The following is a 25,486-nucleotide window of genomic DNA, read 5'->3' on the forward strand; positions in this document are numbered from 1 at the left end:
CCCATTTAATACATTATGCTAATATAATAAAACAAATAATCAAATTCTACCCTACCATCATTCCCTGTGTCATCTTTAAAGAAGTTCATGAATCACGAACTTTAGAAACCACCCATGAAATCCTGATCCTAGAAATCTTTAAAATTAAATTTCACTCATGACCATGAAGAATAGAATTTATACCTCAAATAAATCATAGCCCTCAGATTCCTGTCTGTCATAAGGGCGAATGATGCCGTCCTCATGGATCAGGCGAGGGGAACGGAGCCTGGTCACTTCCTCAGTTGATTCTGCCACCCTGTGTAAGGCAGCAGAGTAAGTACATATAAGAAAACATGTGAGAAACTTTCAAAATAATACAAATATATATGTGTTGATTCAACACTGTACTACGTAACACAGTATATCAATATTTAATAAACAGAGTAATTTTAAATAACTTGCCCAAAATAATGTGATAAGTATTAAAACCAAGTAGGTTTAGGGCTTCCCTGGTGGCACAGTGGTTGAGAATCTGCCTGCCAATGCAGGGGACACGGGTTCGAGCCCTGGTCTGGGAGGATCCCACATGCCACGGAGCACCTAGGCCCATGAGCCACAACTACTGAGCCTGCACGTCTGGAGATTATGCTCCGCAACAAGAGAGGCCGTGATAGTGAGAGGCCCCCGCTTGCCGCAACTAGAGAAAGCCCGCGCACAGAAACGAAGACCCAACACAGCCAAAAATAAATAAATTAATTAAAACAAACAAACAAACAAAAAAAACAAGTAGGTTTGACTCCAAGTTCCCCCCCTTTTCTTAAAGAAAAGAAAATGTCAAAATAATAAAGGCAGGGAGTAGGCCATCCACTCTTTGTATCTGTGGTGTCTAGCACACTGCCTGGCATATAGTAGGGACCAATAAACACTTGCTGAATAAAAGAGAAACTGGCTAATAAAAAAAATCTCTTCTTACTCCTTTCTGGGGGCACTCTACCTTGTGAACCTGTCAGAGCTTTCAATTAGACTTTAAGGTCCTCACGCACAGGCAGAGTATTTAACCTACTTATGTATTCCTGGCAACAATTAGCACACAGACACATAGCTTGCATACAGTGCGCACTTAATTACCTCTGGATTCCTTGGAAGGTGCTGCTGGCCATATCTATTATTCCACCAGTTGGACGAGCCACCGCACCCACAAGCCCTTTTCCAATTCCTTTAAAGAATCCAGCAGCTCCTTCCTTTTTGGCACCTTCATAAAACCAAAGACAATGAAAGAATAGAGATTTTAAAATAAGCAACTTTGAACTCAACAAAAGCCTAAGTCAAATCCTGAACTGTTTTACCCAGGAAGTTCCTAGAATTTGACTTTCTAAAGAAGTTGAATTTAATCCTAACGTGTGATACAACAGCAGTTTTCAAAGTGTGTTAAAAATGCAAATTATTAGCCCCCACTCCCAGCCAGTAATCTGTGCTTTAACAAGTCCCCAAGGTAACCCCAAGGCACACTCAAATTTTACAACTACTGATCCAGGAGTCTAGTCAGTACCTATAACTGGAAGATCTAAGAACTGACCAGAAAATATTGTGGGTTTTTTTTTTTTTTTTTGGCCAACAATCAGGAGATTTTTCAAGCAGTGCACTTTTTAAAAAAATATAAGAACTTTATTAAAATATAATTCAAATACTATATAATTCACCCATTAAAGTATACAAGTTAAATGTTTTTTATAGTATATTCAGAGTTGTGCAACTATCACCATAATCAATTTTAGAAAATCTGTTATTATCTCAAAAAGAAACCCCACACCTATCAGCAATCATTCCCCATCATTTCCCCCTAAACCCTCTTCTCAATCCTATGCAATTTACCTCCTTCCTCCCCACCCTGCAGACCTAGGCAACCACTAACGTACTTTCTATCTGTATGGACTGGCCTATCCTGGTCATTTCCTACAAATGGAATCATACAATATGCGGTCTTTTGTGACTGGCTTTTTTCACTTAGAATCATGCTTTCAAGGTTCACCCATCTTGTACTTATATCAATACTTGATTTCTTTTTATAACTGCATAATAACTTATTTGTAAGGATATACCACATTTTGTTTATCCATGCATTAGATGATGGACATTTGGGTTGCTATTACATTCTGGCTGTTATGAATAATGCTTCTATAAACACTTATGTACAAGTTTTTAAAGCAAACATAGCTTTTTAATTCCCTTGGGTATATACCTAACAGTGGCATTGCTGGGTCACATATATAAACTCTATGTTTATATTCAGTTGTCCCAGCACCATTTGTTGAAAAGGCTATTTTTCTCTATGGAATTATCTTGGCACCCCTGTCAAAAATCAATCTACCATAAAAGTAAGGATGTATTTCTGGAATCTGAATTCTATTCCATTGATCTATATGTGTACCTGTATGCCAGCACCACCTGTCTTGGCTACTTTAACTTTATAGTAAGTTTTAAAATTGGACAGTGTAAGTCCTCCAACTTCCTTCTTTTCTTCCAGGTTGTTTTGGCTATTCGGGGTTCCCCAGAATTCCTATACAAATTTTAGAATCTGCTTGTCAATTTCTGCAAAAAACCTAACTGCGATTTTGATAGGGACTGTACTGAATAAAGTAATGTCCTTTTTTTTAATAGGATAAAAAAAAAGAGTCAATTGCTATTGATGGTCCAAGGGACTCTAGTCTAACTATGGCCCTGCTAAAAATAGCATCCAAAGTCTGAGACATAGTCTACTACTTAACCTCTTCACATCCTGAGGAAAGTTATGCTCATTAAACAATTTACCATGTATCAACTCCTCAGACTCTGTACAGGAAAGAAACGTTCTCTACCTACCTTCCACTGGCTTTGTTATTATTCCAGTCACTCCACCAACGACTCCCTGAGAGAGAAACCAATCAAGTCAAGCCCGAAAGGAAGGTGCTTAATTTTAAACCAACCACTAGAGGTCTCTACAGACATACTAGAAATAACTTTTTTTAAATGAGGACTTGACAGAGAACAACATGCACATGTAAGTGAGCACTATGATTTTTAAAATATTACATCATAGCAAATTTTAAATGGAGCACTTTGTAGAACTTAATAATAGACAAAGGAGTAAAGCAGTAAAGGTGAAAATTTTCTACATCTGACTGACACCAATTAGCAGTTGATACAATCTCTTTAAGTCTCAGTTTCCATCCATATCAGTATATGAGTAAGCTGAGAAAATTATACATCTAATTATAAGTTCTAATAAGGTTACTCTATAATCTAGTGAAAGTGTGGAAAACTGAAAATGAAGGGACCTCTGAAGGATAGCAAATATCCCGACAAGTACAGCACTTTAGAGAATACACAAAACATTACAAATCACTGGCACAAACACAGCAGTTACAGTCTCCTGAATTATCTCCAAAATTTAAAAAATAATATTTGTACATTCTTTAAGTAACTGTCAAGTAACGGTAGTAACTAAAAATACCTGCATATTACATAAACACACAGAAAAGGAACTGAAGGATATATACTATATTGAAAAGATTAGACACCTCTCAGAAGAGGTGAGGGGTAATCAAAGAGTACTTTACAGCCTTACCTATGTTTCCATTACTCGTTTAAAAAAAGAACTTATAAGTTCCTATTATTACCTATAAGGAGGACAGTCATATATTACCTGTATAATTAAACAATATTCGTATATAATTTATAATACCTGTACCTAAAAAGTAATGAAAGGTAGTTCCTGGTTTATAACCTGTAGCTTGTATGCCTCCCTTCCATAGAAACGGTCGACTGACAATGACCTGAAGAATTCCTCCCCACTCGTTACCTCCACATTCCTCCGCTCTACCTGCCCCCTCCCCACTAATGCTAACCTGCCATCATTACAGTTTTCACTCCAGCTGAGCGCCAAACTAAGTCCAGGAATTGGGGGGTAGATCTGATGGTGATAAAGGGAAGGAGAATAAAAAAGGAAACAAAGGCCACAATTTATCACTACTGATACTCTGACAGACGTTTACTCACAAGCAGTATTCCAAGTGCCAAACAACCAGTACATATTCTAAAGTGTATATAAAAGTAAGCATTTCTTGAAGATTTGGCAGGAGACTTACACGCAAGAAGCCCTTTCCCCCTTTGGCCAGGCTGTCACCAAAATCTTTAGGCTGCCGACCCATCTCTTCTCTTCTTTTTTGCTGATATTCTTTGTCCATTGTAATTGCTGCCAAACCTTTTCCAACGGAACCGGTGATTCGAGATACCACTCCTGCTGCACCACCTATCAGAAGGTCAAGAGAAGTAAGTCACACTGTTTCTTTAAAAGGCATTACCACAACATACAGCATGCGGCTGCTTTAAACTAACAGGTGCTTAAAATTCTGTCTCATATACAAAAATGCATTTATTTCTTCCATTTCCCACTTAGCAAGAAGAGGAATAAAACTATTTAAAGTACATTGATTCAACACAACAAAGACATATTTAAAAAACTCAGCAGGTCAGTGTTAAATTATTTTCCACTTAAGAACAAGGGAACACATCTTTTAAAAGGATTATTATAAAAATAATCCCTCTTTTATTAAACATAATCATTTGTTTTTCATAAACAATGCATTTTATAATAACTATAATTAAAAATACACACACACACACACACACAAATATATGATACATACCTACTGTGTGTCCAAAGAGACTTCTTACTCCAATTACTAACCCCTCAGCAAATTCTTCAGGGCCTTGAACAGCACCCTGGCCGGAAAAAAAAAAAAAAGTTTGCTACTTAAAATTTAAATAAGTTTAAGACTTTGAATCTAATATTTCAGAGTTTCCATGAAGATACAGAATCTGTAAAGATACATAAACATTGTGGTGACAGTTTTCACCTTCTAACCCAAATACTGATGGAATACCTATTGTGTTTGAAGATACCTTCAACCCACATGATCTCAGCAAGCCCTTTAAGATGACAAAAATTGGAGAGGAGTAAATCACTGGCTTCAGTCACAATCTGAAGTTGGCCTCCCAGGACCAAGTGCCATCTGACTGCTAAAGCAAGCCACAGTGACAACGAGACTAAGAGCCCACAGTTTCAGCTCTCTTGTTCTCCCCATTTATTCTCTTTGCTTTGTCCTTCTAAAACCCTCACCACACTAGGCTCCTGGATCCTTTAAATGGAGGAGAACAGGTTAGAGGAAAGCTTGACTATGAAACAAAGTCAGCTTTTAGTGCCCCATTAGTCCTTTCCATAGTGGTGAAACAGCCTTGAAATGGGTCTCAAACTACCTAGCACTCTTCCTTACAACTACATTAAATCCTAGAAAACGTGGGGATGTTTTATTACCCAGACACTAGAAGTGCTCAGTTAATTCTAAAACAATCTTTTAATGTCATTTCTAGTAATTTAAAAAAATATATAAAATTGATATATGTTATATGAACATTATTCAGTCCCCAGATGCAATTAAAATACAAATTACTTGTCATAAAAAATAGAGCATCCATTTTTCTGTACTACACTTAAAATAAATGAAAGATCAATACCTGGAAGGGTTCGTAGAATAAAGCTTCAAATCCTTCTGACAGACCTCTAATTAATCCAAATGGGTTTCCAAGCACATCTAAGCCCAATACAAGGACATACATCTGTTTCAAGAACTACAAGGGAAAAAAAATAAATGAAGTCCTTTGCAACTACTGTAAGGAACAACATCATGATGCAGTAAGAAAGTGGGATACTGACTAAATTAGGTTTGTTAAAGGAAAGCGCTGCAGAATAACCACCACTACGACCATTAATTGATCTTTCACTATGTGCCAGGCATTATGTTAGTACTTTTACATGGGTCTTTCAAATTGGACAGAACTAAGGTTTGAGGCAAAGTCTGCCATTTGGCAGTTATGTAACCTTGGACAAGTCACTTAGTCTCTGTAGGCCTTCCTCTTTTCATCTATAAAATGGGAGGTCTATTATACTGACCTAGCATGGCTGAGTATGCATATTAAATGAATATATATTTCAATAACTGGTACTTACTTTTGTTATTATCACTACTTCTATGAACTAGATGGGTTAAAAACAAAAACAAAAAAAAAAGAAAAAATATCCTTATTTGACATGTAAAAAACATAATGTCTATACACCATAAGAGAAAGGACCTGCCAGCAGAGGAAGGAAAGAGGAATGTCACCCTGGAGTTCCACAGTATAGCAATGGAACCCTAGTGCCCCAAAACAACTACTATGTCTCTGTGCATAGAACTCGAAACATGGAGTAACAGGCAAAGGGAGGAACCTGGCTTCCTCACAATTCTGCTAGACTATGCTTAGAAACTATAGTCATTGAAGGAATAAAATGTATTGACTCCTAAGTTACTATGCTTTCCCAAAGTGGTAAATGTACAATTGCAAAGGGAAAAAACACTAAGGGAAACTTTTTAAAAAAGTTTATACGGGGCTGGGGAAAAACTAAAGAAACAGAAATTAATCATTCAAGAAAACTAAGTAATGAGATTGAGAACTGCAGTAAATTAGGTAAACGTCACACACTGTACAATCACATACAAATGTTTTGTTTTGCTATTTTATGAAATATATTCCTTATGAGTTACTATGATAGGAAATTACCTGTTCACTGTAATGTCTAACAACACTCCACATGAGCTGATCTCTGTTGTAAAACTGATATCGAATTTCATAATAAGCAAGTCTGGGAGGAGAAAGTGCCAAAAGTACTAAGATTATTTTTTGAAAAAAAAAAAGAGACTTAAAATTTCAATGATAATCATTGCTAATTCACAATTAGGTTTGTACACATAATTTCAGATCTTAAATATTAGGATAACAAAACTATAAAAATAGTGCATTCTCATGCAAATCTTTCATAAACACATAAACAGTAAAAAGGTTTAAAAAAGTTGACCATAATCCCACCACACAGTGGATTTTTTAAAAAGTTTTTTCTTCTTCTCATTTTCCACTTTGAATTCTTTCTTTTCTGTGCAACTGCAAAATATTAAAACATTCTGTATGCATTTTTACACTCAGCATTGTGGATAAATATTCTTCTGTGTTTTCAAAATTCTATGTAACCATTTTAAATAATGCATAGCATTCCATCATGTGAACATGTCATAACAAACGATTCTTCCACAGTCAGACATTTTTAAATTTTGACATAATAATGCTGCTATGCGTATCTTGAATATAACTTTGGTTGTGTTTCAAGATTATTTTTTGGACCGAATTCCCACCCAAAATAATTAATGAGTGAAAGACTACAAAAACATTTAAGGCTCTTGAATAGATCCCTTTCCACTGACACAAATAGTAAAAAAAAAAAAAAAAAAAAAAAAAAAAAGTGCCCATTTCTTAGATCCACCCCTCTCTAGTATTAGGATTTCTCATATTTTGAAAGCTTTGATAACTTGTTTTAATTTGCATATATTCTTTGATAAATAATAAAGCTAACCATTTCTAATATCTATTAGCCACTGTATCTTCCCTTTTGTGAATTATCTCACATTGTCCTCTGGCACCTATGGCATTGGAACTTTTAGGTTAAAAATGAAGATTATTATCTTTTGTTATACTTGTCATCATATTTTTCCAGTCCTTTGTTTTTTAAGTGTTTTCATTGATTTTATTGTAAGAGTTTAATTTTTATGTAGTCAAATCAATTTTGTATTTTTCCATTGGGATTTTTTCATGGCTTTTAAACACAGAAAGGTTTCCTTTTATTCAGAGATTTGATAGCGATTAACTTCTATTTTTCCTTAGTCTTTGTTTTTCTATTTGAATTTTATGTTTAAGCCTTCAATTCCTATGAAATTTGATAGTGTGCAAGTCAGGTGAAAATAATATTAATGAATTTTTTTCTCCAGTACCACTGTTGAATATTCAATTCAATAAACATTCATTGAATTTATATGTCTCTGGCACACACAAATATTCTTATTTTAAATGCAGCAAGGAGCTATTATCTATACTTTGCCATATAATTATACTGAAATCTAATCCTGTTGCTATATATTTCTAAATATAATTCCTTTTAAAACATGGTCAATTTATAATATACTACTAAACTAATTCAATGTTTATACTATATTCATGTATTATCTAGATACTGATAACTGCAGAAGATATCAGACTCTTTACCTTATCTTTATGAGTAAAATAAGTATACCTAAAGGGCATAATTAGAAAGGGACCAAATTATTCAAGAATAAGTAGTAAGAATTATCATTTTTCAAAGCTAACATTCTAGCACAAATGGAGAGAATTAATATCCAGAAACATCATCCTGATATAAAAACCTCCCCAATACACTTTAACATAACTCTTACTTGAATATAAGGTCATCCACATCAGTCAGAGTAGCACCTATGCTTTTCAATAGCAGATTGACAGAATGAATTGGAATCATTTCCTTGTTTTCTTGGTCTGACTCTTCATCGCCAGAACCCAAAGACAAACTCAAGTGCAACTAAAAGAAAAATAATGTTCAATAAATGAAAACTAAAACCAAAAATATTTACATACATAGAAGCCAGATCGTCCAGATACAAACAAATGGTGTATCTTTCAATTAGAGTCCTAAAGAAAACTACTATTTATTACTCAGTAAATTACACTGAACAGCTCTGATTCTCATATTTACCTTTTGATAAAATACAAATCAAGTCTGTCCCAAAAATTGAACTATAATTTTATTCAAAGCCTATAAATACCATTGTGTTTATATGGAGGAGACCAAAACCCTTTGCAAAAATAGCATCATCATTTTAAGGAGAAAAATGTGTCAACTGGCCCACAAGTAATCTAACACTTGAAATAATGGACAATCATTTATTTTAATCCAATAAGATAAACAACTTATGTTAACAACTAACAATAACAACTGTGGTATAATCATACCATAATAACAAGTAACAAGAACATGACAATTATGGCAACAATTGGCAAGTTTTAAACAAATTTTTAAAAGAGTAATAAGTTTTTCAGCTTCCACGGACCCTTCAACTCAGTACTCAGCCATGAGATTTTCACATTCCCATTTAGCTTCTTCTACTTTGTGCTGCATCATCATTAGTGCAACAGTGCCAGAAGGCAACAGTACCAGAAGACACAGGCGTAAGGTAATTCAACATGTGTAAGTAAAGCAGATAACTCTCCCTTCTCATTCTGCCATTCTCTAGGCATTTTCCCTCATTAACAGAGAGCTCAATAGAGGGGACTTGAGGTAAAGCCAAGAAAGCCTGGTTGTTGAGATTTTTTCTCTGATGTGGACTTTTGCCCATCTTCAGAGTCACAGACTGCTGTGATCCAGGAAAGGTAATCTTAGGTGAAAAGAGATCCAGCTTTTTCCTAGGGCAAAGTCACCATGGAATAAGAAAATGACCATGGTTCATGATCTTAATTATTCAACTTCATGGCACAATTCCCAGTGCGCCTAAAAATACGTATATGTAAATCATCAATCTTTAATACCCCCGAGATTATAAACTCCATAAAGTCATTTTACACCTTCCACAGCAACTCTGACAGCAGGCCTTCAGTAAATAATCTGTTGAAGGTACTGCTCAATCTCATAAAGAACTGATTTTCATTTAATAATGAAAAAGAAGTTGTGCATAATACCACATAAAACAATATCAATTTTAAACCTAACACTATGGATATGTCTGATAACACCAAACTAATGTATCAATTTAAAATAATAATTGCATTTTATAAATCTATTCATTTAGCTGAATGGATTGGTGAATGCAACTAAAAATAATGTGCTATAAACAGTTTTGGAGACTGTAAAGGATCATCAATATTTTAAAAGAGTTACTTAATTGTAAATCTGGCCCATTACACAAGTTTAGAGCTTCATGGTTGACAGCATTTGTGAATTCTCTAAGCAGTCACCTTCCCCTATAAAAGCTAAAAAGAATAACAAAAGGAGATAAGGAAATGGGTTCATAAAGTACAAAATCAGGCAAGTGAAAGGTATCCAATTTTCCACTCTCTTAGTTACAATCAAATTTTGGAAGGGTGAAAAACACCGCATCAACAGTATAATACCTACTTCAGCATTTTCACATTCTGGTTAGGAAACCCATTATAGCTTTCTATTCAGACAGTGACAGCAGTTACAAAGTGCAACCAAAACATTAAACACTGGTGAGCACTTCTTTGCTTAATTAAGAAATGCTTTTGTCAGCTTTTTCCTTGAAGAAAGGGGTTATTAATTCAAGACTAGAAAGCACGCTCTGGTGGTTTCTCTGTGGGAATTATGGTTGTACATATGTCAGAGAACTGTCTTAATTATTTCAATTAATCAAACAGAATTCCCACCAAATACTTGATGCAACAAATTAAAACCCATATTTGTACACAGATCCTTTAAAAATTCTACAATACTGTCAAATTTTCGAAATAGTAATTATAACAAACCTTAATAGGAGAAATATGGAAATGTTCAAAGAAACTAAGAATGGACGTATCAGTCACTGAGGTTTCCGCTAATTCTGTGTTTATAGCATCAGAGTCTTCCTGGATTAACTCTGTCTGAAAAAAATTAATCAAGAATTTCTATTTTAATTTTTTTTCCTACTACAATTAGTGCAAAGAATGGTTGATTTAATTTTTTTACTTTATAATTTTCCCAAGAAATAAAAATTATTACCCATTTTCTTTCGGCTTCAGGGTCAGCTGTTGGGGTAAACAGTGCAGTAATAGCTCCTAGAAACCCCTGATCAACTTTTAAGGCCATTTCCTGAATGAGAACCATAAAATACCTAAGGAAAAAAAAAATTTTAAGTGGAAAAGGTTTTTTTTAAGATGAAAAAGGCTTTCTATCAAATCTTGTAATTTTCCACGTTAAAACTTTGATTTTGGCCAAAAACCACATCTTGTTCCTTGATCTCTAAAAAAAAGTGTTATGTTAACAAGATCAAAGTCTACTTAGACTGAGATTTTTTTTTTCATTATAGTGAAGGTTTCACTAGAGGTAATACTGCTGTATTAACACTTAGCATTTAAAGTCCCGAATTCCATATGTAAGGGACAAAAGCAAAGATGATGTAGCATGTATTACTTAATTTTTAAAGTCCACAGGAATTACTTTAAAGAACACACCTCACAAACACACTTATCATTTGTATTTCACTATTTTATATCCTAATGGAAGTTACAAAGGAGAGAAAGTGGTTGAAGGAATTTTACTTTAAAATATATATTATTAAAATAAGTTTCAATATAGAAAATTACTTGACCAAAAGTAGACTGATATGTTCAGGTGGATAATAATTTTTATACAGAAGTCACTTTCAAAAGAGTAAAATTTATTTTCAAAGTAGATTCTCATTTTAAATTCCTTTAGATAAATAAGGGAATCTTTACTTACTTGAACTGTAAGACTTTACTGTACTCATTAAATCTTGTGATGACACTCACATCAATGAAAGGTTTGGGCTCTAAAAGGAAGAAAGAAAACAGGAAAAGGACAATCAAGCTTTATAATAGGTCAAAATAATGTCTACTCAACTTTTATATACAGAGTATATCTCAATTTAATCTCTTTTTACCTGAATCCAAAGCAATAGATTTTGGAGGGGCCACAGGATGAAATACAACAGGGAACACTGTACCTGGTAACTGACTATCAACCTGACAAAAAAAAAAAAAAAGAAAACTGATTGAGCAGGACTTGAAATAATTTAAATTTAAACTTTTGTTTCAGAGACAATATTATAGATGATGCCACTAATTGCATCATAAATAAGTATCTGTATGTATATGTGCTGCTATTAAAAGTTTCACTTTAAATCTAAAATTCTTATAAATCTCACCAAGGGCAAGCTTTTACATAAAGGAATATATAAACATCCTCATAATTGCATTAAAATTGTGCAGCATGAACACCATTAATGGAAATATTTGTACCTATGGACCATGTGAGATTTCATCTATCTATTATTTAAATAAAAATTTAAGTAGAGACCAGATATGAAATTAGAGGTTAGGTATTAAGAAAAAAATTAAAATGTCCTAAATAGCAGTAATCGGTAGTTAAAAGCAAGAGATGGAGAGACAGAGGAAAGGAGCAAGCAAACGAGCAGACAAAAACAGCCTCCAATAAAGCCCCACTCATTCCCATAGAGAAGGACAAAAGAAAATCCTATTTTGGGATCCCATGACAAATACAAAGGAATATTAAAAATAACAATTTCAGTGTAAGAAAACACTCTGGCAGGCTAACTGGTCAAATTAAAGTCTCAACGGTCATTTAGCCTTGGATGGTGAATCTACAGGAATATGTGGAAGAAGGAGAATAAATGTATAAACAAAAAGAAAGATACCAACTATGATGCATGACAGAATCTTGTTTAAAAAAAAAAAAAATTCAGACCCAAGATTCCCAAACTGATTAGATATATCTACTGAATAGGATGATAATGTTACCTGAAGCCAATACAATCTGGCCCTTAAACTTCTTTGGTGAGGAGACTGCTTAAATTCAACCTGAATTCCTGATAAAAAATCTCGCTTTATAGGGCACCGAACAGGGAGGCGCATTTCCATTGGGTCTTTGCCAAAATTTACCTGGGAAAAAAGTACACGTGTTTGTGATAAACTGGTATGAGCAGTGAAGCCCATTTTATATATCCACTTACAAACTGGAAAGGAAAAGTATCTTAATCTCTTGGTCTCATCAAAAGATCTACCTTAAGATGATCTACAGTTGAGATACTGGAAGCAGAATCATCACTTTTCTACCAAGGTTATAAGGAAAACAAGAAAACAATTGGAGAACTTTTCAACTATATAAATTATACTTAAAAATAAAAAGCCATGCTTTTTACATTTTAAAAACCTCAATTGTAATGGATAATTCTAGATAACACTTAAACTTTGTTTTAACAAAGTTAAACAAGGAATAGTTAATAGCTTATTTACGTCTGACACTAATTGTAGAGTGTTTTTTCATTTGAGCATGACCAACACTTACAGGGATGGGCGTGGGGTTGGGGAGCATATCTGGTGACAATGCAGACTCAACCATTAAAGACAAAGAGCAGCCCAAATTGTATGACTGAACCTGCAGTCAAGCTTCTGGGGTCTTCTCGGAGCAAAAGTGACTTTCAGTTTCAACAGTGTAGGGGCCTATGTAGAGTACACATTTTCATGTGTACATCTACTCATGTCCTACAATCATTCACATTTAATGAATTTAATTGAGCAAGTTTTCTACAGAGTTTTCATCACTGATATATACAATTTTGCACAGCCTTTATTTAGCAATATATATTGGTATCATTCAGAATAGGAAAAGTTTCAATAAGCAATCTTAATTTCTCCATAATCTTCCTAAAAACAAGTTACATGAAACTATCTGCTTTACAAATAGAAGAAATTATAAAAATGCAGATAAGAAACGTATTTAGATAATGTTTCATACTATATGATTCAACAATGTACTTTAATTTAAAATGTACTAATAAATTTTTACTAGTTATGCCAATCCTACAAATTAATTAGTTTCTGCATACACATTTTTACTTGGATAGTGAAATTTTATTTACCACCACCAGAAGCGACAAAATACATATATAAGAAACAAAACAAAACAATTTTGGTATACCTCAAAATTATCATCTAGTTTAATCCAGCCAAGGTCTCTTGATTCTAGATATTTCTTATAGGACTTTTCCAATAAAATTATCTGCTTTTGACTAAATGGCTTCCATTTCTGTTTTGGTTTCATCTCCCAAACAACACCAGAACTAAAACAATTCACAAAGAAAATTAATTAAGTTAAATACATATTTACGTTGTGGAACTGTCATTCAACTCCAAATTGTTGCAACTGTCAACCACCTATGAAAATCACATTTATACATGAGATTTTTTTAAAATACCAAAATATATCTGTGTTATAAAATTGCATAAGGAAAAGAGGCAGGGGAAAATCTTTTTGTCACACGTTGACATCAATGAGCTAAGGGACCAGCAAACTTTTTTCATATGGGGATATTTTAGGCTTTGTGAGCTGAGACAAATTCAAAGTTATTATGTAGGTACTTAAATAACAAGAGAGATAAAACACTTCCATACATTTTTTAATTGATGAAATTCAAAATGTAAAAATAACAATTGGGTACAATTTTTAAAAACAAGTCTATTAATGAGAAAAACCTTTCTCCCTCCCTCGCTTCCTCCCTTCCTTTTTATCGAGGTATAGTTGACATATAACATTACTTAGTTTCAGATGTACAACATAATGATTTGATATTTGTATATACTGTAAAACTATCACCACAGTAACAGTTAACTTCCATTACCATACATAGTTACCAAAAAATTTTTTTACACTTCTTTTGTGGGGGTGACAACTTTTCACTTAATTAGGGCTCAAAGTTAGTGTTCCCTATTTTGAAAATCTATTGCAAATGTTCATCTGTTAATGCTGATCTGTAATGAGCATCTTTAAAAATGTCCTTTCATGCAGAGATACTGTCAAATACTGATCTCAATCTAAGACAATATTAGCTTAACTAAGCATATGTATCACTTGTAATACATTTGTAAAATTCTATTCTATATTAGAAAAATTCTAGATCTAATTTTAAATTTTGTTTCCTACTCTATTAGATTCTTCTCTTGATTGTTGCCTTTTAGCATGTCAATACATTACAAATCAATCACTTACGATTGAAGGTTAGGTAGAAGCTCTTTCATTAATAGTTAAATGAATTTTGAAATGTGGAAATTTTCTTTGTACTTGCCCTGAGGTTGGAAAACATGTTGTTGGAACTGTAGTTGTAGGTCATAGAATATATCCACCAGCTCCAAACTTGTGTGGGGTTGGAGATATCACTTCTTGTTTTAACTTTGGAGAGCAGAGGAAATATATAAAATAGACTAACATTATTTGCGATTCAAATGTTAGCTGTCATCAAAATGACTTTGCTGTTTTACTTTCTGCTTTTAGGGTGAATTTACTATCAATTCTGCAGCAAAAGCTAACTTCCAAAGCCATTCAGTGTTCAGTAATAGTGGCTGAAGGCTTCCCTGGTGGCGCAGTGGTTGAGAGTCCGCCTGCCGATGCAGGGGACACGGGTTTGTGTGCCAGTCTGGGAAGATCCCACGTGCCGCGGAGCGGCTGGGCCCGTGAGCCATGGCCGCTGAGCCTGTGCGTCCAGAGCCTGTGCTCCACAACGGGAGAGGCCACAACAGTGAGAGGCCCGCGTACCGCAAAAAAAAAAAAAGAAAGTTGGAGTAGCAATACTCATATCAGATAAAACAGACTTTAAAATAAAGAATGTTACAAGAGACAAGGAAGGACACTACATAATGATCAAGGGAGCAATCCAAAAAGAAGATATAACAATTATAAACATATATGCACCCAACATAGGAGCACTTCAATACATAAGGCAACTGCTAACAGCTATAAAAAAGGAAATCGACAGTAACACAATAATAGTGGGGGACTTTAACACCTCACTTACACCAATGGACACATCACCCAGACAGAAAAGTAATCAGGACACACGAGCCTTAAATGACACAATAGACCAGACAGACTTAACTGATATTTATAGGACATTCCATCCAAAAACAGCAGACTACACTTACTTCTCAAGTGCACACGGAACATTCTCCCAGATAGATCACATCTTGGGTCACAAATCAAGCCTTGGTAAATTTAAGAAAATTGAAATCATATCAAGCATCTTTTCTGACCACAATGCTATGAGATTAGAAATCAGTTAGAGGGAAAAAAACGTAAAAAACACAAACACATGGAGGCTAAACAATATGTTACTAATAACCAAGAGATCACTGAAGAAATCAAAAAATACCTAGAGACAAATGACAATGAAAACACGACAACCCAAAACCTACAGGATGCAGCAAAAGAAGTTCTAAGAGGGAAGTTTATAGCAATACAAGCCTACCTCAAGAAACAAGAAAAATCTCAAATAAACAATCTAATCTTACACCTAAAGGAACTAGAGAAAGAAGAACAAACAAAACCCAAAGTTAGTAGAAGGAAAGAAATCATAAAGACCAGAGCAGAAATAAATGAAATAGAAACAAAGAAAACAACAGCAAAGATCAATAAAACTAAAAGCTGGTTCTGTGAGAAGATAAACAAAATTGATAACCATTAGCCAGACTCATCAAAAAAAGAGGAGGAGGACTCAAATCAATAAAACTAGAAATGAAAAAGGAGAAGTTACAACAGATACCACAGAAATACAAAGCATCCTAAGAGACTACTACAAGCAAATCTATGCCAATAAAATGGACAACCTGGAAGAAATGGGCAAAGTTTTAGAAAGGTATAACCTTCCAAGACTGAACCAAAAAATTGCAGAGGAAGGAACTCTTCCAAAAAATTGCAGTGGAAGGAACACTCCCAAATTCATTCTATGAGGCCACCATCATCCTGATACCAAAACCGGACAAAGATACTACAAAAAAAGAAAATTACAGACCAATATCACTGACGAATATAGATGCAAAAATTCTCAACAAAATACTGGCAAACAGAATCCAACAACACATTTAAAGGATCATACACCATGATCAAGTTGGATTTGTCCCAGGGATGCAAGGATTCTTCAATATACGCAAATCAATCAATGTGATACACCATATTAACAAATTGAGGAATAAAAACCATATGATCATCTCAATAGATGCAGAAAAAGCTTTTGACAATATTCAACACCCATTTATGATAAAAACTCTCCAGAAAGTGGGCATAGAGGGAACCTACGTCAACATAACAAAGGCCATATACAACAAACCCACAGCAAACATCATTCTCAATGGTGAAAAACTGAAAGCATTTCCTCTAAGACCAGGAACAAGAAAAGGATGTCCACTCTCGCCACTATTATTCAAAATAGTTTTGGAAGTCCTAGCCATGGCAATCAGAGAAGAAAAAGAAATAAAAGGAATACAAATTGGAAAAGAAGAAGTAAGGCTGTCACAGTTTGCAGATGACATGATACTATATAGAGAATCCTAAAGATGCCACCAGAAAACTACTAGAACTAATCAATGAATTTGGTAAAGTTGCAGGATACAAAATTAATGCACAGAAATCTCTTGCATTCCTATACACTAACAATGACAAATCTGTAAGAGAAATTAAGGAAACACTCCCATTTACTACTGCAACAAAAAGAATAAAATACCTAGGAATAAACCTACCTAGGGAGACAAAAGATCTGATCTGTATTCAGAATCTATAAGACACTGATGAAAGAAATTAAAGATGATACAAACAGATGGAGAGATATACCGTGTTCTTGGATTGGAAGAATCAATATTGTGAAAATGACTATATTACCCAAAGCAATCTACAGATTCAATGTAGTCCCTATCAAATTACCAATGGCATTTTTTACAGAACTAGAACAAAAAATCTTAAAATCTGTATGGAGACACAAAAGACCCCAAATAGCCAAAGAAGTCTTGAGGGAAAAAAACAGAGCTGGAGGAATCAGACTCCCTGACTTCAGACTATACTACAAAGCTACATTACAAAGCTACAGTAATCAAGACAATATGGTACTGGCACAAAAACAGAAACACAGACCTATGGAACAGGAAAGCCCAGAGATAAACCCATGCACCTATGGTCAACTAATCTATGACAAAGGAGGCAAGAATATACAATGGAGAAAAGACAGCCTCTTCAATAAGTGGTGCTGGGGAAACTGGACAGCTACATGTAAAAGAATGAAATTAGAACACTCCCTAACACCATACACAAAAATAAACTCAAAATGGATTACAGACCTAAATGTAAGACCGGACACTATAAAACTCTTAGAGGAAAACAGAGGATGAACACTCTTTGACATAAATCACAGCAAGATCTTTTTTGATCCACCTCCTAGAGTAATGGAAATAAAAACAAAAATAAACAAATGGGACCTAGTGAAACTTAAAAGCTTTTGCAAAGCAAAGGAAACTACAAACAAGACGAAAAGACAACCCTTAGAATGGGAGAAAATATTTGCAAAGGAATCGACAAAGGATTAATCTCCAAAATATATAAACAGCTCATGCAGCTCAATATTAAAAAAACAAACCACCCAATCAAAAAATGGGCAGAAGACCTAAACAGACATTTTTCCAAATAAGACAAACAGATGGCCAAGAGGCACATGAAAAGCTGCTCAACATCACTAATTATTACAGAAATGCAAATCAAAACTACAATGAGGTATCACCTCACACCAGTTAGAATGGGCAACATCAGAAAATCTACAAACAACAAATGCTAGAGAGGGTGTGGAGAAAAGGGAACCCTCTTGCACTGTTGGTGGGAATGTAAATTGATACAGCCACTATGGAGAACTGTATGGAGGTTCCTTAAAAAAACAAAAATAGAATTACCACATGACCCAGCAATCCCACTACTGGGCATATACCCAGAGAAAACCGTAATTCATAAAGACACACGTACCCCAACGTTCATTGCAGCACTATTTACAATAACCAGGTCATGGAAGCAACCTAAATTCCCATCGACAGACGAATGGATAAAGAAGATGTGGTACATATACACAATGGAATATTACTCATCATAAAAAGGAATGAAATTGGGTCATTTGTTGAAATGTGGATGGATCTAGAGAGTTTCATAAAGAGTGAAGTAAGTCAGAAAGAGAAAAACAAATATCGTATATTAACACATATATGTGGAACCTAGAAAAATGGTACAGATGAACCGGTTTGCAGGGCAGAAATAGAGACACAGATGTAGAGAACAAACATATGGACACCAAGGGGGAAAGCGGTGGGGGGCTGCAGTAGTGGTGTGATGAACTGGGAGATTGGGATTGACATGTATACACTAATATGTATAAAATGCATAACTAATAAGAACCTGCTGTATAAAAAAATAAAATTCTAAAAATAAAAAAGATTTTCATATTTAGTTAAAAATACTATACAATAATGAAACACATAGCCAAGAGAATATATCAGTCATACATACATAAATGTACTAATATTACATTAATGGTATGTATAATACCATTTATTGAACCCTTAATCTGTCAGGTGTTGCACAAAGAGCATTACATACATGATCTCTTTATTTCCTTAATTTTATACTTCACTGAACAAACACATGATTATCGATAGACCCTATGCTTGTTATACTTGGTAACCATTCCCCCCAAGAGTCTCCAAAGAAGAATGAGTCTTTTACTAAAGTTAGTGTGATTGAAACACCAAAACAGTTAAATTCAAATATTTTTCTTAGATAGGTATAAGCACAATCAGAGGAAATACCTGGCTCCATCATTATTAAAAAGTTCTAAATGAGTAGCCAATAAAGATTATGTACCCACGTCCACTACTGCCTGCCTGCTCTATAAATAACCCTTTCTACCGGTGTACACAACTTGTCGTTGGCATCCCCCACCCACACCAGTTTCTCCAGCCTCTACAGCACCACTGCACGTGCACATACTTCTTTGTAGCTTTTCCTGGTGTTTTTATAATTCGTTCCAAAAATGTACAAACAACAAAGAAAGAAGCAAACCTCTTTCTTCCCCCACCAACTGATGAGTATTATAAGGGCAAAGACATGATCTTAGTCATCTTTCTATCCTAGGGGCTTTTCAACTAGCAGTGAAAACACTTGTTCAGTAAGTTTTGCTGAAAGAATTGCATAGTAAGCAAATTCAGAACAGGTATCTGTCCATACTCATCAAACCTGATATTACGAACTCAATGTCTTTTCAAGATTTCTGATACCTTACCCTTCTTTCATACCTGGTTATCCCAATATATGAAACTTCCTGCTTGTTTTCATTGTTAACCAGTGAAAGCCCAAGACTATGGAGAGAAAAAGTTATTTCATGATTGGCCTGCTCCATTTCTTCTGCCTGCAGTGCTTTGGAAACCAAGGCAACATCATCAGTGAAAAGCAAAACTCTCTGGCGCCCATCGAGAAATGATACCCAGTGTATCTGGATGTTTGCATCATATGGAAACTGTCCACATTCATCCTGTGGGAAAGAGAGACTTCATATTAAAACCACAAACAGTAAAGTTGAACTGTAGTAGCTGAGAAAGCATGACTATAAATCAGAAAATTATCAAAAAAACAAATTAAAGTTATAATCTGTTTTAAAACATACTCACCAATTTTTTCAAACAGTAACGAAGATTAATAGTGCTTAATTTTTTTAAACCTTAGTTTGAGTTACCTCGTTAGTGCTCAAAGGTCACTTAGCAGGGACAAGAGTCTCCTTCAATGGCACCAATGCCGTAAGATGCTTACTTGTCTCCCAGATGGAAAACAGAATGGTTTAGAAATGTATTGGAAAAGTAACCTCAGGTAAAACTAACCTGGTTTATTTTTAGGTTTTAATAATGTATAACACTGCAAATACGTATATAAATCACATTGTTAAATAGTCAAACTATGGTGATCAGTTTGTACTAAGTTTCAATAAGAAGAGCCTTCTTGGCTGACAGTCTCACATAGCATTTAAAAATACGAGGCTTGATTTGGTGAGTGTCTTCAGAGATTTAGATAACGATTTTTCTCTCATTCTGGACTTAACATAAATATAACAACAGTTTGTTTCAGCAGGCAGTATAAGTTCCTAATATGTGCTTTTCATTTCATGCTTTCTTGGAAAACAAAAACCAAAACCAAATAAATAAAGGATGTTACCAAAAGCATAGGAATGGTTGGTATTTGTTGTTGTCTACAATTTACCTATTGCTTTTAACATATGTCAAAGTAGGCTGTGTAATTTTTTTACTCTAACATGATCAAATTTTGTAAATGTTCCAGAGATACCTACTAAGAAGGTGAATTCTCTCCTTGTAAACTACAAAATTTGATACATAGCTTGGTTCAGTCTTAGTTATCATTCAAATTTTCTCTAATCTCATTTGTTTTTCATCTATTTGATCTGTTAAAAATTAAATGAGGTGTGTTAAAATATCCTCAGGCAACTGTGTTTCAGTTCACTTCCAACACTTTTAAGTTTCACATTTTGATTCAATATTCACTGCATGAAGGTTTATGGCTATCATGCCTTCTTTGTCACATTATCATATTCTATTTAATGACTTTGAATGCTTTGAATTATAGTTGCTCAGAAATTAAAATCAACAATTTTTATTTTTGTTTGTTAAATCTTTACCATGTCTTCTGCTTTCAACTTTTTGTATTAGTTCAGTTAAAACAGATCTCATGTAAGTAGCATTTGGTTAGAAACTAATTTTTAACTTAATCTGAATGTGGTCTTTTAAAAGGAGAATTTAAACCATTTTCATTTACTGGCATAACTGATGGGAAGCATGGTTTAGTGGGGAAGTCCATGAACTGTGAAGTCAGACAGACCTGGTTTTGAATTCTAACCAGCAGTTCTAAGTTCCAATCATAAGAATTAATGATACTATATGACAAGCATTATAATACACGATATACATTCAATAAAAGGTATTTGCCACTTTCTATATACTTCCTTAGGTTTCCTTCTTTTACTATAAGGGCAAATATTTCTTTATTTTCATTTTCTCAATTAATTGTTTTAGAATTCTTTTATCACTGATTTTGGTTCTACTAATTGGTATCTTTAAAAAAAAACCCATCATCTTTGATCTATATCTCCTAAAATTTAGGATTAAAATGGTGTTAATACAGTATGTTCAGAATATACTGTTTCCCTGCTCCCCTTTCACTTTATTTTGTTGTCTTTGTCTTTTATTTCACCATCTTTCTCCTTTTTCATAGTTGTCATATCTTTATAACTTTGGGGATCTCAGGCATACATTCTGAAATTTTTCTCTGGTTCTCCTGTAGTAAAAAAATTTTCAGAAGTATAATCAGCCTCTGACTCTTTAGGGTAATGTTATGTTTTTCTCCTGAACTATTTTTTTCATAAACTCCATGTTTTTTTTAATCTGTTTATTCACACTTAATGAGGAAAGTGCTTTCCAATACTGTACGGATTTTCTCTGAATTCCCACCTGGGCCTGAGCAGAATTCCCCTCTCAGATCAACCCAGCGGACAAGGAAATGCGTAACTGCCTTGCTTCTAGCTCAAGTTTCATAATCTGGCAGATTACCTGCTGACTGAGGCACACTTATCTACTTTTCTTACTGCCTGGCTCTCTAACACCAAACAGAATAGAGACATTTAAAACCACAATCCCGTGAATACACTATTACCAGGATTCTTCGTGATTTTGCCTTCATTTACAGACCTGGATGTCCTCCTTCAGGATGGCATTACCACTTCCTCTCCAGGGCCTGTATACCACTTTCTGGGAGTTGTGGTTGCTGAGGAGCATGAAATGTGAGCAGAAGGAAAATAACACCAGCATAGTACAGGGACCCCTGGCTGAGCTACCATGTCTCTGAGCCAGAGACCTAAGAGTAACAGGGAATTTAAGCTCCTCTCTACCACTTACAAACCTTGAAGGTTTTTCTAGTGTAGAAAGTAAAGCATAATAAGCAGGCAATAGAGCTCCATCAAATTGTCATGGCAAAAATCACTCCAAGAATCTCATAACTATCAGTCTGATTTTTCAAAGGTGGGTAAGTCTATCTCTTTTATGGGTATTTCAGAGGGAATATAGGAGAGGATAATTCAGTCACTGTTAGCCAATTACTATTTTAAATAACCAAGAAAGCTTTTCTAACAACTGGCATTATCAGACAATGGAATATGACACTGTATGAACTTTGCAGGATAGAACACATTCCTACAGAAACTAGGTGCTCATGGAAGAGCAATGGCTATATTACAGGGAGGCTGGCAGATGAATTCTTAAGCCCTTCCCAAAGTCTAAGAGTCTAGGAAATAACATATTTAATTAATTTAGCTACCTAAATATTGTTTCAATAAATATTTTATTAAATTTCTTATATGGGATAATTTGCATACTGTCAGACTCCTTTAATTAACAAAACATATGGCTTTGATAGGGAAAACATGCCTAAAAATTCTCACAGCTAACAGTGGTACGCACATGTTCAAGATAAAGTTGTTTTTCACTTAGGCTCAAAATTCCTTTCTTTAAAAAAAAGTAAATAAAAAAGTACTTTCCTGGTCTTAGGCAAGCTGAAACAGGCCTGTTTAAAAACTGTAAATAAAGTATTGGACTGATCTAGGACAAAATATTGGTATGAACTCTTTGCAATCTAAAGCCAAAAAGTAACTTATTTTGAAAATACTTTCAATTCATTTTTAGTTCAGTAAAGACAAACATGACGTGTGAAGCTAACTTGTCTACTTCCTTTGTTATCAGGTACTTCATACAGCACTCATTCACATCAAATGGTACCTTTAACAGATCATGTTCCCCAGTATTTGCTGCATAACTCCATATAAGTTTTCTGGTACCAGTGGGATCTGCCCAGGCAAAGAGTCGAACTTGTCTTGGCAGCAATACCATTTCTTCCTGTGACCCACTGAAATGCAAGCAACAGAGGGAAGATTAAAACATCCTGGCCTTGAGAAACCTAGACCCATGGTTTATTGAGGAAAGGACTGGCACAAACATCTTATAAAATTGCCTTTGTTAATAAAACACAACTCTGCCTAAAAATAAGTACCCTAAAATGTGCAATTAACTAACGATTTTGAAGCTTGAGGGAACAGAATACTGCCCTTTCTGAAGTTGCAGTATACTCTGAACTGATTTAGGCCAAGATCACACTAATGAAATTCATCAGAGTTCATCTATAGAAAAGGCTGTAAATAGTAAAGTTTTTTTTTTAGTTAAAAAGAAAATTTATTTGGCTGTGCTGGTCTTAGTTGTAGCATGCAGGATCTTCATTGCCGTGTGTAGGATCTTCATTAGGGCATGTGGAATCTTTAGTTGCGGCATCTGGAATCTTTAGTTGCGGCATGTGGGACCTAGTTCCCTGACCAGGGATCAAACCCGGGACCCCTGCCTTGGGAGCACAGAGTCTTAACCACTGGACCACAAGGGAAGTGCCAATAGTAAATTTTTTAGTAGCAGAAGAACTTTACTTGGTGCTCAAATTTAAGATTTTAATCAAATGCAACGCATAAGAAATAAGCTCAGAGGAAAAAAAATTGGGTTCATGTACCACTGCTACTCAAAGCGTGGTCTGTGGACCAGCAGCATTAGTATTACCTGGAGGCTTGCTGGAAAGTGCAAAATTCTGGGCCCCACTTAAAACCTACTAAATCAGAACCTACATTTTAACAAGATTTCTAAGGGATCTTAATATTGATACTTAAGTTTAGAAGTATTGGTCTGGATAATACAAAAGACTTTCCAGAGAACTAAAATAAAAAGTAACCCAATTAGGGTTTAATCCCAATGTATGCTTTTAAATCTCTCAGCAGATTCAAGCCATGAGAGTTATGAATACGTTAAATCTGCAAGGCATTATTTTATATATATACATATATAATGTATATTACTATTTTATATATACATATAAAATAATGCCTTGAAGATTTATAATAATAATTCTTTGCAAATATATATTACATATTTTAAGGATTTAAAGCTATCTGTTATATCATTATTTAATGGCATTACCCAAGCCAAATGATAGCACAGACAAGAACAACGAAATTCCTATCAGCCTGTACTATAATACATTCAACACCACTACTTAATCTTCTACTTTAATCTTTCTTTAATCTTCTGCCCTCTTATTTAATCTTCTACTATTCCTACCAAAAAACTAGATACAGATTTACAGGGAGAGGTTCACTGAGCATCACCAGACTACAAAAGAATGATAATACTTAAACAGGTTCACAATTCCTTACGTGCAATTCTGAAGTTTAAAAAACTCCAAATATTTTTCTCTAAGTTTGGTGTCAAACGTCATGTGGCAGCAAACCTTGATCTGAACTGATGTGAAACTGTTAATGGTTTCATTTATCCCACTTACTGTGAAGGTTCACAACTTTTGCTACAGGAATACTAATGTGTTTGGTTATAGAGTACTGTCTCAAAACCTGCTATGGGTATTAGCAATAAACATCATGCATCCCTATTACCTTTCTAAAATCTGAAAACATGTAGAATGTGAAACACACCTAGCTCCAAGTATTTCCTAGAAGGGACTATGGACCAGTAAAAGCAAATCAGATTTTCCAAGATCCCTTTTTTTCATACCTCTGTTTATATGTGAGGATGTTCCATGGTGTGTGGTTTACTATTAGGGCAGGTGCGGATCCCTCATGGTAATCAGAAAAGCTTATGACAGTTGAATGTGGAGCGGTATCTACATCCACCAAGATACCCCCATTCTATTGTAGGAAAAAAAAAGAGTATGTTTGAGGTATTGGTTTAAACTGCACATGGTACATTTAGAATTTCAATCACGTATACAGATATTACAAAGTTGGTTTTCCTAAGTTCTTACTGAAAAGCACACTGGCTCTGATCTCTTACAAATATATGTACTGCATTATATATTGATATTTTAGTATACCTTCAATTAATTATC

The 25,486-nt window shown here is 34.5% G+C and overlaps 1 protein-coding gene across 4 annotated transcripts in view; it reads right to left on the minus strand.

Annotated features, from left to right (window-relative positions):
* Nucleotides 1-25,486, minus strand: part of VPS13C (vacuolar protein sorting 13 homolog C) — a 179,721-nt gene that overhangs the window by 11,811 nt on the left and 142,424 nt on the right. For all 4 annotated transcript variants that reach the window (XM_060151212.1, XM_060151193.1, XM_060151206.1 and 1 more), the window contains 17 exons: nt 25,153-25,286; nt 23,332-23,458; nt 19,795-20,030; nt 13,625-13,766; nt 12,445-12,585; nt 11,568-11,649; nt 11,387-11,456; nt 10,667-10,778; nt 10,435-10,548; nt 8,337-8,476; nt 6,619-6,700; nt 5,536-5,649; nt 4,668-4,743; nt 4,107-4,270; nt 2,842-2,887; nt 1,111-1,234; nt 184-298 (listed from right to left, as the gene is read on the minus strand). In XM_060151212.1, the coding sequence (XP_060007195.1) occupies nt 184-298; nt 1,111-1,234; nt 2,842-2,887; nt 4,107-4,270; nt 4,668-4,743; nt 5,536-5,649; nt 6,619-6,700; nt 8,337-8,476; nt 10,435-10,548; nt 10,667-10,778; nt 11,387-11,456; nt 11,568-11,649; nt 12,445-12,585; nt 13,625-13,766; nt 19,795-20,030; nt 23,332-23,458; nt 25,153-25,286 (2,019 nt within the window). The remainder of the gene's footprint in view (nt 1-183; nt 299-1,110; nt 1,235-2,841; nt 2,888-4,106; nt 4,271-4,667; nt 4,744-5,535; nt 5,650-6,618; nt 6,701-8,336; nt 8,477-10,434; nt 10,549-10,666; nt 10,779-11,386; nt 11,457-11,567; nt 11,650-12,444; nt 12,586-13,624; nt 13,767-19,794; nt 20,031-23,331; nt 23,459-25,152; nt 25,287-25,486) is intronic.

The sequence above is a fragment of the Lagenorhynchus albirostris genome, chromosome 1, assembly GCF_949774975.1.
Source record: "Lagenorhynchus albirostris chromosome 1, mLagAlb1.1, whole genome shotgun sequence".
Lineage (NCBI taxonomy): Eukaryota > Metazoa > Chordata > Mammalia > Artiodactyla > Delphinidae > Lagenorhynchus > Lagenorhynchus albirostris.